Here is an 18,429-nt window from a genome sequence, read left to right as displayed (position 1 = left end):
AATAACTTCCCAACTCGGGAAATGGGACCATCCGAGGAGCAGGTGAATGCACCATTGGCCTCGGTGGTGGTCTGCGCTTTCCAAAGTTCCCTTCTAGTTAAATTAAGTCTTGCAAATATTTGTGAAACATATTGTGGTGTATTCCTTTAAAGTGACCCATTTTTCTTAACGTGAACAGACATCCTTGGGAAAACGTATTAAAAAAAAAAAAACAATTTCCCCTGTCTAACATACACCTGTCAGATGTCCTATTTCTGAGAACCTTCAGAAAGACCAGTCACCCTGAATAACCACGCAGCATAAGAGACATCAACCATCCATCCGTCCATTCATCCATCCCTCTGTCAGCTCCATATCAGCCGGGCTTGATTGGGGTCCAGTAAGTCAGTTGATCTGCTGGGTCCCTAGGGATTGAGGGGACTTGGGTTACAGTTGGAGAGGCCATCTCACTTTTCGTGACCCATCTTCATGACCCATGAATAAGGTGTCATGTTTCTCCCTCTTTTTCTTTCACTCTCTTTCTGTCCATGTCTATAATTCAGTTCAAAGATGCATTACTGTCGAAAGATTAAGGCTGGACAAAATAGTTAACAGTGCTTTTTCCATCATACAAACTGTGTCAGGCTTGTCGGTGCCGAGAGTTACAGACAAATTGTACTTGAAAGACCAGTGTGTGAACAGCACCCTGTGAGATTTACAGCTCCTGGCTGTTGTTTGGAGCCTCGCCAGTTTTGTGATGTTTTACACCACAGGCTGAAGCCGTTGACAGTGCACAGAAGACAGCTCTTTTAATATACTGGCTGCCTGCTCACTATAATCATTCCTACTTAGAACCTGCTCTCACTGTTTTTTGAGTAAATATAGCTACAAGTGACTTATCTATCATTGAATGTTTGCTTTCATCCCCCCTAGTGTTTGTTCTTTTTATTAAGATGGAAGGAAAACTGGGAGGAAGGGACAATAAAAAAGGTTCTAGTGGTATTTGATCTTAATAAAAAATCAGGCTGAATCTGAAATGTGTCTATTGCATTTGTCAGACTGTTATGTCTCCTTCTATGGAACCGGGGACAATGACACAGCAATCAAAATGAGTGACAGTCAGTCCCTACGCATACATGCGTACAGGCTCTTTGCCACCTTGCCTGGCACATCACACAAACCTAGCCAAGGGAAAGACTCAGTACAGTTGGCAGAAGATGAGCCATTATTTCTTTATCTTTCTTGTCTTGCCTCTCTCCTTTGTCTCTCTGCCTTTCTGCCTCTGTCAATTCACAATAATTGCACTTTATTGACAAGACAGGAACGAAACCTATGCAGCCAACTGTATAGAGCATATTGACCCACGTTACTTTATCATAGACGTTTTTTAGACGACTGTCCTCCTATTTCTATCTCTCTGTCTACGTCTCTATCAGCTGTGGCTATGGCTTCATGCTTAGAATAGCAATGTATCTATACAGCGTAATGTTATATTTAACTTCCCTTATGTGGAGGGTACATATCTTAACACTTGATATGAATTGGTCCGACATGGGAGTGGTGGCTCTGCCTGGACTAAAGATAGCAAATTCCATACACTCAAGGCTTTTTTACCTTTTATGTCCCTGGCCATGCATTTAAAATAAAACAAACATGCCCCAGCATAGCAGGGTCCTGACAATATGCTGCCCCAACGTACGTACATGTAAACTAAACAGCGAGGGGCTGTCTGACATAATGTAAACACTTGGCATGTGGAGTCCAGACACTTGTCTCTACTGTCAATGTCTCTCTGTCCTGTGTTATTGAAGAGTTTGGGCTGTTCTTCTGTATTGACAGAAAAAGCATAAATTGCAGCGCTTCAGGCCATTTGAAATATCAGCAATAATACTCACGGGTGCAAATGTTTGCCTTAAAAAAATGTATTGTCTTCTTGTTTTAGTCCAGAAAGTGTATATACTGCTTTGGCATTAGAGTTTCTTACTTAACAGTCGATCCAATATAAGCGAAATGGATGTATTTTAAATTGAACTAAGGAAGTGGTCTGAAGTGCAGAGAGTGCGATGTAGCCCTGGTTGGGTCTTATCTGCTGTGTAGATATGGTGGTTGAGGTAGGGAGGAGGAAGGTGTGGATGGGGCGTGGGTGCTCTGAAAGGACTCAGACACTGCCATGAGGCCAGGGGCTGTTTGTGTTTGCTGACACCTACCTAGCAGCAGTAATCCAGTATTTCTCCAGCTGGCTCGTTACTACACCTCCCCCTATCTTTTCCCCTTCCATCCATCCTTCCTTCCTTCCCTCTTAAAGGCAGAATAAATGTCTCCCTCTTTATGCCTTCTTTTTCTGTTTTTCACAGTTTGATTTTTTTCATTTTTTTATTTAATTATTTATATATATATAAAAATGTGTTCTGTGAAACAAATAAAAAGGAATATTCTTTAAATTGATCCACAGAATCAAAGAAACCAAAGACGTGACATGGAGAAGATTTTCCTTGTCTGAGATCATCTGTAGTTGTTAGTGAAACCTCACACCAGCCAATGATCATTCAGTAAAAAATTCATTTCCTGTTTATGTTGTCCGCTAGAAGGCTGTCGCTCTGTCACTTAATTATTTAAAAAATGCCCATCATGTGAAGTCAGCGATATGTAATTTACCACTACTGGCGCCAGGGGCACCCAATTGATTTATTACAGAGGACCTTTAATGTGAACAGCTGTTTCCTACTAAAAATAGGTCAGGGGTCAGATAAAATGACCTTGTTGCTTTTTTCTTGTCCTCACATTGAGATAGAAAGCTGGATGTGGGGTGGGAAATGTTCATGTTTGATTCAGATGGACAATCTGTTCCTGTCTGGCACAGTCTGTTTGCTTTTGCTCAATGCGTGGTCCAGCATAAGTGATTGTTACAAATTGTGTATGGTCTGATCAATCTCCAGCCTCTGAAATGATGGCTAAAAGGCTTTTGACTTGATTACACATTTGACTGTATAATTGAGTTTGCATGAACGTGTTTTAATATCATTGTGTTGTGTGATGTTGTGTTGTAAATGATTTCTACTCTGCTGGGAAATCATCACACTCCTCATCAATCATCACCCCTCTCTGCAAACTTGCGTAATAAAATAAAATCTAAGTGTCTTCCTTCCTGGACACTTCATTGAATTTTAACAAACAAGTCAGATGTGTTAGTAAGTAAGTAATTCCCTGTATTTTGGGCTGACCCATTCCACCCTTTCCCAACGCCAAATGGTTCAATAAGCAGCCGTTAGACTTTTAGCTTGAACTAAGAAAAGACAACCCATCACTCCTGTTCTGGCACACCTTCATTGGCTACCAGTGAAATATAGAATTGATTTTAAAATCTTACTATTTGTTTTAAATAGAATAGCTCCATATTCTGCCCCCAGGTCATTCACGGCATCCTCACGACTCTTCTCATGCCTTAAAACCAAAGGTGAACCTTTTTTCTGTTGCTGCTCCCAGGCTCCATTGAAAATGTTAAATCAAATTTGAAAACCTACCTTTTTTCACTTGCTTTTAGTTCAGTCTAAGGCTGTCCCATGGTTTCTGTCATGTCCCCTCCTGACTTATTTCTAATGCCCTCTTACTGTTTTTAAATCTATTGTTGATGTTATTCCTTCCCTCCTAACTTCCTATGTCATTACTTTGACTTTGTTTTTTTTCACGTTAGCTGTTTTGTATTACATTTTGTATTATTGCTTGTTTTGCACCTTCTATTTCTTTAGTGTTGTTTACCTATGTTGAGATCCTTCTTCCATCTGTCTCGACTGTAAAGCCCTTTTGGTCATCTTCCGCTGTGCTATATAAATAAAGATGACTTGATTTGACTTGAAATGCATGACATTTATGAAAAATAAAGATATTGATTATCTGCACAACATATCAGCTATATCAATACCTAATATCAAACTCTCTTCAATAGGAATTTTCCCTGAAAGGCCTGTATTTGTTGAACCCTTCTTTCTTATCTGTCTGACTCTCTATCTATATTATCCCTCATCATTTGAAGTCTAGCCGTTTGAAGACAAGCGGTGTGGCTCTTGTGTTCACTGTGGAAGTCGGAGGAAGGACTTAGGGAGTGGTTCAGGGGCCCTCAGCCGCGGCACTTCCCACCAGAGCGACCTCTGACCTCTGGTGCCATTAATCACTAGGCTTCTGATGGCCCTGTCCCTGGGGGAAAATCAGTCGGGGGCAAAGGATGATGGGAGGTGAAGCCTGCAGCCAATTACAGATTGGATCAGAGCAGCCGAGTGGACAAATCAGGGCTTTACAGAGAGATAAAAATACCCAATAGTTGCCTACTTAAGGCCTGCATAGCCTAATGACATGAAGTGGTTTCGTAACATTGCTGCTCATGGTGTCTCCAGTCTTTTCTAAAGAAAAATGAACAATAAGGTTGAAATGGGAACAATTATATCAGCGGAATAGAGTGCATATTAAAGGGACTGTGAGGCAGAGGTGTTGTGCTGCTGCGATCAAAAGAAATGTTTTGGGACTGGTCTAATTAAGCCTGTTAGAGCTAAATGTCTCCAGGGTTGGAAACGGAGCAGATGTTGGACACCAAAGGCAGGCTCTCAAATTGGGGAACTCTCTGGCTAACTGCCCAAGTGTTGCTAATGTGATTTTTGGTCAATTACGGTATTATCAAAGGTGCTTTCCCAGCGCTTTAATGTGCTCAGGCCATGTTGAAATGTGAAACCTGGCTGATGTCAAGTGTTGACTAATTAATGCTTTTTTAGGTTTCAAAACTACCTCTGGAACACTTACGATGTATAGATAGCTATTTGATTTACTCTAATAAAACACACACAGAATTTGTGTGGTTATGTGCTCTAAAAGTAATATCTTTTAAATACATTAAATCTGATCTTATTTGACAGCAGACACTGATTAAGGGGTTAATAAAAGCATAGGTGTGAATTAAAGCCTAACTAACTGCTGGCCTGTCACTATGGGGCCAGTGCTGTTGTCTCGTTTGTTGTGTTCTCATTGTTCATGTCCGGGCCAGTATGAAAACATGGCTTCCTGCTGATCTGCAGTTTAATTCACACATCAATAACCCCTGGCTGATCTCTGACCCCTCTAGTTGTACTAATTGTTTGATGCAGGATTGATGCATTAAATAACTGACGAGGCGCTGGCAACAAAGCATTCCTTTGATCCGCTGCGTGTTCTGGAAATGTGGTTACTGCCCAGAGATGTAGTGGAAGGTCTGCTATCTGCATTATGAGCAGTATTCACATATTAACTCAGGACTATGTCCGAGGAATTAGTTCCCGACATAGTCCGGAGTTTCCCTTTCACACATGTAGCACACAACAGGAGTTTGTCCGTGTCAGATGCATTCTCACTTACTGAAAATACTCTGTTTGCTTTAGATGAGGGGTCGCACTTGGGTAGAGCGTGCAGCAGACTGCACAATACACGTATTACAATGCCTCATAGAGCCATTCATAATTTGGTCAACAACTGATTCTCTTGCCTATTATGTCTGACAATTTCGGTCATGTAAATCATCCTCCTTCTTTACCCTCGGATTTTTGTTTTATTCCGGTTTTGCGCAAGCGGCATAAAACGTCATCAATACGCCCACTCGATCGCTGTAACTTTTCCACACATTTGGCGCAATCTGCGATTACACAGAGTTTGTACTAGGGAGCTGGCTGAGTAAAGACTGTTTGATGTCCAATCCGACTGATATTATGGACATTTGCGTTCTCACATACAGCTCTGCCGGGTAATTTCTAGATCATTTCAGGTTTGCAGTGCCTGTGTGAAAGTGGATTAAGTTTACTATGCCACCTCAAAATAAAGTTTACCTTTTTTTCAGTCTGATAGGAATTTGATAACCACATTTGCGATCTACTGGAGAACAGGACCTTTTTTGAATGTATTGTATAGTTGCCTATATTACATTGCTGGCTTTAATTAATATACTACTGTAGAGCTGGGCAATATATCGATATTATATCGATATCGTGAGACTAGATATCGTCTTAGATTTTGGATATCGTAATATGGCATAAGTGTCTTTTCCTGGTTTTAAAGGCTGCATTACAGTAAAGTGATGTAATTTTCTGAATTTACCAGACTGTTACTGTTACTGTTACAGACTGTAACTGTTCTATTATTTGCATTTACCCACTTAGTCATTATATCCACATTACTGATGATTATTTATCAAAAATCTCATTGTGTAAATATTTTGGGAAAGCACCAATAGTCAACACTACAATATCGTTGCTGTATCGATATCGAGGTATTTGGTCAAAAATATTGTGATATTTGATTTTCTCCATATCGCCCAGCCCTATACTACTGTATACATTTTTAACTTGATTTTGGAAAGGTACATTGTATAAAGGAAACTATGCTATTAAAAAATAGCTACCACCTACTGTTAAAATTTAAAAAAAACAATTAATATTTGTTTAGAAGGATTATGGCTAATTCACTTATTGGATAGCTAAATAGGAATACAGAACAGCGCTTTCACAACATTAACCGCATATAGAATGCTGTGGTGCGCTGGTTACATTGATTTTACAGGATGAGAGGAGGTCTTATAAGTATGTTTCAAAGTATATGTAGTTGTTTCTTTTTTAAATAACCCAGTACTATCTAATGCAATCTATATCAAATATTAATTTACGTAAATGGAGGTGGACATAATTAATCTGACAGAGGAAGATTTTACATGTGTACCTGATGAACCGGTTGCACTGTACATATTATATTTCCACATGTATCTCTGCTCTTTATGTGTTATCCTGGCTGCCTGTAGTTACTTGCTGGTCTGTGTTTGAATGTATATAGACCCTAGCAATGGGTTCTGATTCTCTTTAGTCTGCAATCCTGAAAAACCCACTCACATCCAATAGTTGCAATGTTAACATGCAGAATAAGGAAACTGTGCCAAATAATGATCGTTGATGATATTGCAGCCTCATCGGCTTTCCCAACCCCTGTGTACAGAACCACTGCTCCATAATGAAAAGTATATTAACAGGTTGTAACTCTCTCACCACACCCAATCACAGGTCTTGTCTTTGTCTTCTAGAAAGCTGCTGTATTTAAGAGTGACTTTAGGTGAACACAACAGTAGAGAAAGCTTTAGCTGCACCTTCAACATTACAACCAATATTAAGTATTACACGCAACAGGTCAGAGCCATAGTGCGCTGACAGTGCTGCCACACCTTCCTGATCTCCACACTTATGTGTTCACCTAGGAGGTCCATGTGTTCACCTAGACCCCTTGCACATGGCTTAAAGACATGTTGCTAACTTAAGAAAATGAATCAGGGCTAATCTTCATGTCCTAATCACGCTGCTATTTTACAACGTCATTAATGAGTTGGATTCTAGGTTAAGAGCAGCCTGTGGAGGGGCTGAAGGATTTGCTGGCATTAGCTGTGAGGGCAAATCTGTATGACTGTGCTGCACTGGGCCCGGCAGCACTAACACGAGCAGAAGAGGGGTGTGGATTTACTCAGTCCAATCCACTATGAGATAATATAGCTCATTAGAGCTATATTATACTGACCTATCCAGGAGCCCCCCACCCACCGCTGCCCATGGATTAGCAAATCGTCACAATCCTCAATCCCCTCCTCCCGCTGTTGCACATTGCACTTTTTGATGCTGTTGCTTACTGCGAACCACCCCCTCCTAACTCCTCGTTGTCGTCCCCCCGCCTCCTCCCTAGACGCTCCCTGCAAGCCTCACTGCAGCTGATCTGTTGACAAGATTAATGCATCTGTATCAAAAGTCTAGGGCCGCTTTACTTTGTGTTGTTTGCAATCCCCTTTTCCAGGTCAAGACAGATTGCCTTAACTGGGCTAATATGTTTTGATGGCAAATTGAACAGGCGTGCCGGCAACAGGCCTGGCACCCTTGTCTTACCAGCATCCTGAGGGCAGTTATCTAAAATGTCTCACAGTATCTAAAATGATTTTGATTTTGTCAAATGATTCTGGGTGTTTCAGCATTGATTGGTGCATGGATGAATGTATCATTTCAGTGTTTCCTCTATGTTGATTTTGTAGTGGCGGCCCACCATGGCAAAATTTCTGCCACCACGGTATCAGAAATAGGGCTGTACAAAAAATGTAGTCGCGGTTGCCTTTTAAATGATCCTGCCAACATAATGCAATGTTGGCTGCTGCTCACATTGCAATTTAACAACAAGTAGAACTATTCAGAGGTTATTGGGCCTGTCCAGTTTAACTCCACATACTGTTGTGTTGATGTAGTTTATTGTCAAAACTTTTGCTTTCTTCCGAGTCGACTATTAAATGAACAGCTCCACCAAAAACGTCACCGTGGTGGGTCCATTCTAAGTGTAGACCTGTTGTAGATGTTAAGTGCCCTATAGTTCCTCAAAAAATATGTATGAAAATATGCCTCATTGTGTGTGAATAGAGGTGAATAAATATATTTGTTTGTGTTGCAGCAAAGTGTCAGTTCTGTTTCATACGTAAAACATTTGGCAGGGGGGGCTTGTTGTTCGGACAGTCCTGCCCCCACTGCTAAAAAAAAATCCTAAAGGAAACACTGAATTTAGAATTAATCCTGCTTTGGGGCGCCTGGGTAACTCACCTGGTTGAGCGTGGTGCACCCCATGTACAAAGGCTCAGTCCTTACCGCAGCGGCCGCAGGTTCGATTCCGACCTTCGGCCCTTTGCTGCTTGTCATGCCCCCTCTCTCTCCCATTTCTTGTCTTAAACTGTCCTGTCAAATGAAGGCCTAGAAAAAAATGCCCAAAAAGAATAATTTTCACTGTAGCAGCTTTAAATGTATTTTCTGTAAAAATGTCTCCAAATGTCTCATCCGAGACATGCACACAAGAGAAATTGTCAGCATTATGGGTTCCATTCCCGTTGGGATTGTCTGTTTAAAAATGCATGCACATGTGATACACAAATGCACTTTGAAGTACATTCATCCACCATAAAGCATGCATTTTACGCCACTAAGCTTTTCCGATTCAGATGTATGATTTATACTGTATTGATTTATTTTATGGTTTTCCTCTCCTCCATAGGAACCCCAGTCAATCGTATCCCCATCATGGCCAAGCAGGTCCTGGATCTGTATATGCTGTACAAGCTGGTGACGGAGAAGGGAGGCCTGGTGGAGGTTATCAACAAGAAGATCTGGAGAGAAATCACAAAGGGACTCAACCTGCCTACCTCCATCACCAGTGCAGCTTTCACCCTGCGCACACAGTAAGTCTTTGCATCTGTGTCACAAAACAACCAGCAAAATTAATTTTGTTGGCCGTAGTAGCTATACATTGACTCAGTCTCTCTAATGTTAATCATATGTAAACTCTAATTGAATTTACGGGAACTAAATAAAGAATCTCAAGTGTGTGACTTCTCAGCTGGAAACAAACCTTCCTTTTTCTAGGAATACTGTATGTGGGTGTGTGTGTGAAGTAGACCATGTGGATTTTTGTTTGTGTTGGTATGAGTACAGATGTCAATATTAACCTGTGCCTGTGTATTTATACACATGCGGGTTTGTTTCCTACACCAGGCCACCTTCCCTCTTCACATTCAATCCCTCCGTCCATTACATCTCACATAGCGGCCATTGATTCCCATAGATTTATTGATGTGATTTGGGTCAGAGTTCACGACGACTAAGGTGGGGTTTTACTGACACTGTACGCCAAGCCATGACCAAAACACCCTTGCCATCTCCATGGAAATCCTTCCGTAGCTGTAACACCTCTCTATCGTGTCCACTAGCAGGGTTCCCTAATGAACCTTTATGTATTTTTAATGTCGGTGGGCTGTTGTGTAGGATTGCTTCGCTAGCTCTATATAATGGACGCTGCTCTTAGCTTCTTATTGATCTGCTATTCCACCATTATGCAGTCAGCATGCACAACACTGTATGTTCATTTTATTTTTTATTTTTTTTTCTACCACTCAATTGGTAGACTATTTGTAAAAGTCTAGACAAATTTGCACCTCAAGGAAAAGATTTCTCACTACAAAACCGAATACAGCGTCCCTCTTTCATTCCTTCAATCAGCTTTTTAAAAAGGTCGGCGTACCGATGTTTGCACATATCCAAAAACCTGTTGATAACAAAGTCTTTGATAATGTTTAAAAGTAGCGGTGTTTCTCCTCCTTATCGAGTCTGCAGCCTTGCAAACTGTTGGCTGGTTGGTTTGTGAACAGCAACCATAGCAACTCACAGAGCTGACCATAAGCCGTAAACTGGGCGGAAACTGCAGTAAAACCCCCGATTGAGACGCATATTCCGAATGCGCTGTATATATGTCCAAAGAATGACTCTAAAACCCGAATAATACCGGAATATCCCACGTCTTAATCAGAAAATGCTATATTTGGAAAAAGGCCTTATTCGGAATATCCAACCGGAATATGCTGTTTACATGACCTGAATCAATATTATTGTCATATTCGGAATAATAGTGGAATATTGGTGTGCATGTAAACGTAGTCATTGATCCACTTTGAACAAGACTACCTTGGTTCAAATATATGATTGGGTAGGCGAGAAAACAGTTTACATATTGGCTGAGTGTAAAAAAATGTACCCGTATTTCTCCCATAAACCTGATTCATTCTGTGCTTGTTACTTTAGTCACTGTTCAGCTGAAGAAAAAAGACATTTTGAAGGCAGAGATTACTGTTCTTGTTTTGAAACTGCTGACAGCCAGTATAATGTGCTTATCTATATTACAGTTGTCATGCCAAAACATCAAAAAATACTAATTTGATATTGATTCAGATTGAACTGGTTGGGGTAATGTTTTTTGAGCTTGATTAAGCCAATGCGTCTGAATGGGAATGTGAATGTTTTTGTGGTGATCTAATGTATTGCTTTGTGTATGTGTGTGTTCTTCTCTGAAGGTACATGAAATACCTGTACCCGTTTGAGTGCGAGAGGAAAGGCCTCAGCTCCCCAGGTGAGCTCCAGGCTGCCATCGACAGTAACCGGCGCGAGGGTCGTCGTCCGAGCTACAGCAGCAGCCTCTTCCGCTTCTCTCCCTCTCCCAGCACAGCTCCTCACATCCTCTCACCCCCCAAGATGCACCTTTCACATCTGGGGGCAGGGGCCTCGGGGGCCCTCAACGGCCTGCAGGCCTCACCAGGTCCCTCTATGAAGAAAGGTAGGAACCATAGAGTCGACAACCACACAGAAACTTTTGGTGGCGTGAATAACACCTCTAGCAACAGTAGAGACAGTAACCTCATTACTTACAAAAGTTTAACACAACATAGTATTTTTTTTTTTTTTACAAAGCTTCATGCCAACATAAAGAGGAGGCTAATCTATATTGCACAAATAAAAATGTGGGAAGAATACGTTTACGGTATGTGGGGATAATCTAAAAGAAGCCTCCCTGCAAGTAAACGCGCAGCTCTCAGATGTGTGTAACTGTGAAGGGTGAAGAAGGTTGTCGTGTGTTGCTGGAAAAAACAAGCATATATGCTCAGAAACCTTTCTCTAGATCTATGAAGGTTATATTAAACTGGGTAAATGTTTACTACAGAGAATGCAGCCTCTTCATACTGTTTAGATTGAACTGAAGTGTTCCAGTTACAGATGTGCTGAGACTTTGATGTATTTATAGGGAAATACTGCCCTCTGTCGCAGTTAAGAAAAACTACATCTAGTCAAGGCAATGGATAAACACATTAATGAAACGGTACGATATGGGTCTAGTTTTAATAATTTAAGGAGGCCTTTTTTTCAGTATACAAAGCAATTAAACAGACATTACATATAGGCCCTGACACTAGACCAAAATAGTTTTCATCCGAGCACCTGCTCCTTTTTTGTCAAATGTGTGTGAATGTGTTTGCATGCGGGTGTATTGGTATGACCGTGTGTGCATGCAGGAATGTTGGTACGAGAGTGTGCTGTTACATTTGCGTATTGCATTCCCGCAACAAGTCATGTTCCTTCCATCCACTGTATCCCGCCATTGTGTGTCTGTGTGTGTCTGTGTGTGTCTGGGTGTGTCTGGGTGTGTCTGTGTGTGTCTGTGTGTGTCTGTGTGTGTCTGTGTGTGTGTGTGTGTGCGCGCATTTTTTGTGTTTTTTGTGAGTATGTGCATGCCTGGATGTGTGTGTAGCCCATCCAGGTGTTTTAAGAGTCCATGTGTGAAGCCGTTTAGCCTCAGGCTGCTGAGAGCCCTCAGCTTTTCTACCGATTAATAATATGGTTCCCACGCTGGGGAGGACACTTTGTGAACTTTGAAGCCTTCAGTCCACATCAGTAGGATCCTGTTGATAACTGTCATTACCTCGCTGTCTTATCTGATGTCACTTTGACTTGGCTGGAATGTGTAGCTCCTGTGGACCCAGACAGTATCCATGGTTTGACTTATGTAAATGCACTGTATTTTACCTCTCATTCACTTTATGGGGTCAATCATGGCACAAGTTCTGACTGACCCAATCACTATTGATGTGTAAGTGCTCTGCATACCCATAACCACCCCTGTTTTGTTTTTATTTAAATTAGTGGTTTTTAAAGTGGGGTTCTGGGAAGTTATTTCTGTCTCTGTAAAATCACTTGGAGTCCTTTAAAAAAGTAAAATTATGTAAATGAAGCCTTGGGGTCTTAACAGACAGTTCTTTTGAATACCTTTATGATATACAACCTTTCATGTGCTAAAATCCTGCCTGAGGTCTGTTTTCTAATTTTTTCAGTTTGCTACTTTGGTGAAATTGGGATCAAACTACATTCTGACCGACACAAAAATGTCATTTGATTTGATGTGATGAAATATTCCAATTCTCCCATAGTAATATGTGGTAGATAATCCATCCATTGTAAATACCTACATATCCTATACAGCATTGCACATAGACAAACATTCACCTTCACCTGATGTACATTTCAAAATTTATTTTCAGTCCATGTAGATGGACTAATAGATCCATTACAATTCATCAAACTAACCCTTATTTTCTCTCTCTTCCAGATGACCTGACCTCCTCCATCCTGGCAGCGAGACCCTCCATGGCACTGGCCCTGGGGCACCAGCAGGTTGCGGGTTTGGCAAGAGCCGCCACGCTGGAGCAGCTGAGAGAAAAGCTGGAGACCAGCGGTGGAGGAGAGGGGCCAGAGAGGAAGATGGCCCGCATGGCAGAAGAGCAGCAGCGCCTGATGCAGCAAGCTTTCCAACACAACCTGCTGGCCATGGCATCCCAAATGCCCATGAACCTGCGCCTGGGAGCCCCCACCATCACCACCAGAGGTCGGTGTTGCCACGTTTGTTAAAATACTGTTAAAAGAACCTGGAAATGATGTAAGTTTAGTGTGTTTCAATTGAGTCAAAAGAGGACCTTAGTATTAGGCAAGTTGTACTTTGCCACATTTATTTCAACAATGACAATCTATTTAAATTATATACAGATATAAAATGCCCAAAACAACTTGATTGAATAAGTATTCAGCTCTTTGAAATTGGTAAATAGTTCATTTCAAATTGATAGTTATTTGGCAGGAGTGTTTTTAAGCTCACCCTTTCTAGATAACCACATCCAAATATACTAATGTTGGGATTTTGAGGCAAAATATGTCACGTGAATACACAAAAAAAAATATATATATATATATATTTCTGTTTCTTCAGATGAGAAGCAGCAGGACATGTCTCTGAGCATCTCAACCAATGGAAATGCCAGCATCACTGTCTCAGTGGAAGTCAATGGCACAATCTACTCAGGTTTGTATGGGGGAGGAGTTATTAAATGCTGCATATGATTGATAAATAGTAATACTGTGGCAATTATTTTACCCTACCCTTTAAAGTGGATGTACTCGACATTCAGAGCAATAAAAAAAAAAAAAGAATACTTTGTAAACAAAATTCAGTACTAAAGCTTTAGTGCATGACTTTTTTTTTATAATAATGAATTTCCGTTACATTCAAGCCATTGCCAAATGAGTTGATACAAAGCTAATTAACTGGCTATGTTTAGAAATTGGTGTCGTCCGGCGACTTTGCACGCAGAAACTCGAGTAAAGATAATTACCTCTTCTGAGTCCATCATGTTTTTTTAATCCTCAGTGTCCTCCTTGACTACTAGCGACTGCGTGGGGGAGGGGTGGGGGGTGAAGCCCGTTCACCGAAGGCTTGTGTCATGTGGATGCACCGACAGAATTGTTGTCATTACTTAGAATTCCTCAAGGGGGAGGCAGAAACTACGCACTTATTTTGAAAATATTAAATATTACTTTTAAGACCCTGCGGTTAGTTTGTTCTTGTAGTGATAAAGGCACCATGTCTTACTTTTTTTCGACAGGAACCCTGTTTGCCCAGAAGTCTGGTGGGGCCCCCGGGTCTGCTGTGTCAGCTGCTGCTGCTGCTTCAGCTTCCGCTGCTGGAACCAGCACTAGCTTTAACTTCTCTGCACCCCTGGCTCAGACCCTCAGCCCCACGTCCTCCTCCTCCTCCAAGGGTCCCAGCTCGGCTGAGCCGGCCCCCAGCGGGTCCCCCTAACTCAGGCTTCCCTTTGTACCTGCTCCAACAGGCCACTCTTCCACCGGGAGGCCCAGCAAGAATATACAGTACAATGAGAAATCGATAAGAATAACAAACTGTTGCACAACAAATACCTCATCAACCCTGTCAACCTCTTGGCTGTCCAATCATGAACACAGAGCCCAAGAATATTATATGACAGCACGTGCCCAAACGCACAGCTATGCATTTTATTCAACATACAAACGCATACATGCACTACACTACAAACAAACACAATTATACATATACAGGCACACAATCTACACATACATACTCTCATTAATCCTAATGTACATGCTAAACACAATCAGCTCAGCCAAAACCCACTGACAGGTGTAGTCACAACTGAACTTGAAAAGTTTTTATCTTAGGACATTTTGTTTGTTTGTTGCCATTTTGTCGTCTTTTTGATTTTGTGTTTTTAGAATGATTTTGTTTTTAGTTTTTCTCTTTTTACATACCTCAAATCAAGTAACCTGCAGTGGTGTCTTTACCTCAGGAGCTGTAGTATATTTAACCTGAATCAACTTTATTTTTATATTCTTTTTGACCTAGTTGCAATCAGGGGAAGTCGGGTAACTCTCACCAGTGGAACCTCATGTACAGGCCTCCAACCCGGGCCGCTCAGGTTTCTTCAACACACTGTAGACTCTTGCTGAACTCAAACTGGTGAATGATCAGATGCTGTAGACCAGCACATACCTAATTTCATTCATTTCTCTGCCCTCAGTTCAGATCATGTTAAGTCCATTATATTGGTTGGAAGTTTAATGATGTACACAAACCTCCCAATATGGATGTGATTTCTCCAAGCTGTAAACTCTCACTAGCAATGGACGGCATTTTTATGTCCACCTAAAAATCCAACTTATTGCAGGTCCGTACAAACGGTCTTTAAACGCGTAGGGCACAAAGTTGGGGGGACAGCAACTCCAATCCACCCACAGCAGGCCGAGCAGACCCTGCACTCATTTCTCCACTCAGCTCCTGTCTGTTACAGAGAGGTTGTACCGAATCAGGTTTGAGTTTGTTGTCCCCCATTTTGTTTGTGCATTCTTCCTCCAGCTGCAGCCACACAGCTGAATGTCAATCACATGGCATCATCGTCAGTGCATAGTTCTCAGACGTCATACTGGACCTCAGACCTCTCTGCACTGGAGAGCGTCTCTCTCAGGAAGCAATGTGACACCTGCAAGGAATCGCTGTTAATTTAAAGAAAAAGAAGGGATTCATACGTGAAGAATGCACAAGTCTACATGACTGTTCAAGAATACCTCATCAGACTCTCTCAAAAGGAGAGCTACACTACATACCTCATACAGCGCCAACGCCATCAAGACTTGACGCCACAACCTGCGATGGAAATCCTACCTGAACTGAAACTGACGTGAACGTACTGACACACTGCTGGTGGTTTCTGGGGACAAACGGAACCGGGATGGGCTCGCTATCTCTCTCCTCCCGTGTTCACTTGTATAACTTGTTTTTTGGCTTGCTTCCATTTCCTTTCTTTTCTTTTTATTTTATTTTTTTTGTTACCTCAAGTTGTTTTTTTCAGGGAAGAGGAAAAGAATAGTTAGTTCCTCACTGACACGTGTAGATTTGTACACAGGTTTGCAGGAACAGGTTTCCATGTCGCAGGGGTCAAACAATTTAAAACAATCGAACACGTTAACCTTAAACTTGACTGCGAACACCTAAATCGCAGTTAACGCGCCTTTTTCTTCACGACAGCGGCAAGATGATATGCAGCAGTACAATCATGTGACCAGTGTTTTAACACCCTAATCTTCTGGTTCACGTTAGCCTCGGGTTATTGCACAGCTAGATACCAAAGACTAGCCAGGTCGCTCCTCTTGATTGAGCTGTGGTCACAGCAAGGCAGTGTAAGGTCTGTTTTGGACTGCAAAGAAAGAACGTTGCATTTTATCTCATTTAATCTGATTTTGTGTTTTTTCTTAAAGCAAGTGAAAATCTGCAAGTTCCCTTGTTTCATTTTACGGCATGACTTGATTATTGAAAAGTTACAATGGAAATAAGTAATGTATAACTGGATTTAGTGACTCAAAATCTGATTACATGACATGTACAGACATTGTACAGATATTTAAATTTTGTTATCCAGAATAGTAGCCCAGACGCTGTGCTATAGCTGATGTGCTATCTCCCTAATGTAACACTTTACACTTAAGGTCTCTTGGGGCTGGTTTTTAACACATCCAGTGTGAACGCATACTCTCTCAGCCACTGTGGACAGAGGCCCACAAGTCTGGCCCCTTTCTTAAAAAGCCCACTTTCTGATAATCCAGAAACGGTTGGATTATCCCTCCAATTGTAAGGTATTTTTTTTCTCCCTTTAAAGTAAATCTTTTGCATTTTGAAATATCACAAAGGGTGAAAATGAATTCTCTAGCTTTATCTGTGTTGAATGTGAGGCATTTTAATTGTTTAGAAACCTCTTTAAGCCCAGTGTGACCCAAGGTGGGCAGCCTTGTTGCTTTTATTAGACTGTATTTTAGCCATTACGTGTCAGGTTTTGCATATGTTTTGCAGTGCAGATCAGAGTTTAGGGTTTAAGGAGGGTGCCGGAAGTCCTTTTGGTGTACCCTTCAGAACCCTGTATGACACACAAACTGTATTTGATAAAGGTGAGAACTGTAGATGCTGCTTTAAAGTAGTTGCTGGTGAGATCTGGCCAGTGCAGTTTTTACTACTCAACTGGCTGGGAAAATGTATTTCTCTTCAAGCTTAATCCTTTGGAGAGCAATCACTTTTTATTTTCACTTTTCAATTCAATCAGACATTAGACACCAATTGTCATTCATCCTGTTGGTAACAACAGAGTTTTTGCTATTTATTTGTGTTTTTTTTTTTTTGTCCTGGTGGACCTTGTTTTTAGTAACAGTTGAGCTTAATGCCTTAGGCTGTGATACTAAAACATTTTCTTGTTTCTAAGTCTTTCTGTTTAATCTGCTTAGTCAAAGCAATGACTGTTTAGCGTAGCTTCACTGCCTTTGTATGCGTGTGTGTGTGTGTGTGTGTGTGTGTGTGTGTGTGTGTGTGTGTATCTGCGTGTGTGCGCGTGTATGTAAGTGTGTGCGTGTGTGTGTGTGTGTGCGTGCAAGCAGGTTCAGTATATACAGTATGTGGTTGCTGTTCCTACATACACTTGTAATGCAATTTGAGATACTGCAGGTGGCGCCACATCTATTATATCGCAAGAGGAGATGATTTCTCAACATTTTTAACAAATCTTAACTTAAATGGAGGTAGTTCTCTCCAACATAAGCCTCATTGACATCCATGGGAAAGGCCCATTAAAGCATTGAGGGCTGGTCATTCACTTCTCTCTGATCTCTTAAGCCAGCCAGCCACCCATCGGGTTACCTCAGGAAACCTCCAAGCTCTTGGCACCTGATTTGCTGTGTGGATGAGTATATATGATGTGTTGTGCCTGTGAGCCTGCATCCGTGTGTGTATGTGTGCGTCTATTAGAGACCGCCCCTACCTCGTCATACCACAATACCTCAGGGCAGTGGGCTGCAGTCACTGTGGTGTTCGATAATGAAGCTGCGTTGAGGGACGAGTACTGACGGAAGCTGGGGTCACTTCGCCGAATGCAACGTTGGCGTTGGTTTTGCATTTCTGGATTTGTGTCGTCAGTAATTGTATGCGAGGTCTCGTCACTCAGGAAGCTGTGAAGTTGGGAGTCTGCAGAGCCTTTTGTCTCTAAGATGATTTTGGAGTTAATTCAGTTTTAAATTGTTTAAAAACTAACCTGATCTGTGTAAAAACAGGCGCATATGCAAGTGGTTATCGAATACCTCATTTATCAATTTTATGTTTTTGGCTTGTACAATGCTCCGTATATAAATTCAACTGTGGGGTTTGTGCATATTTTTG

The 18,429-nt window shown here is 41.5% G+C and overlaps 1 protein-coding gene across 2 annotated transcripts in view; it reads left to right on the top strand.

Moving 5' to 3' along the window:
* The window catches only part of LOC144520011 (AT-rich interactive domain-containing protein 3B-like), a 57,966-nt gene extending 41,523 nt beyond the window's left edge, over positions 1 to 16,443 (top strand). For both annotated transcript variants that reach the window (XM_078253606.1, XM_078253597.1), the window contains exons 5-9: positions 9,046 to 9,229; positions 10,895 to 11,154; positions 12,979 to 13,254; positions 13,633 to 13,725; positions 14,306 to 16,443. In XM_078253606.1, coding sequence (XP_078109732.1) covers positions 9,046 to 9,229; positions 10,895 to 11,154; positions 12,979 to 13,254; positions 13,633 to 13,725; positions 14,306 to 14,502 — 1,010 coding nt within the window. In that variant the 3' untranslated portion in view covers positions 14,503 to 16,443. The remainder of the gene's footprint in view (positions 1 to 9,045; positions 9,230 to 10,894; positions 11,155 to 12,978; positions 13,255 to 13,632; positions 13,726 to 14,305) is intronic.
* Positions 16,444 to 18,429: the final 1,986 nt, after the last annotated feature.

This window comes from Sander vitreus, chromosome 1 (assembly GCF_031162955.1).
Source record: "Sander vitreus isolate 19-12246 chromosome 1, sanVit1, whole genome shotgun sequence".
In the NCBI taxonomy this organism is placed as follows: domain Eukaryota; kingdom Metazoa; phylum Chordata; class Actinopteri; order Perciformes; family Percidae; genus Sander; species Sander vitreus.
The sequence above is the reverse complement of the archived record's forward strand: the minus strand, read 5'-3'. Positions and strand labels throughout refer to the sequence as shown.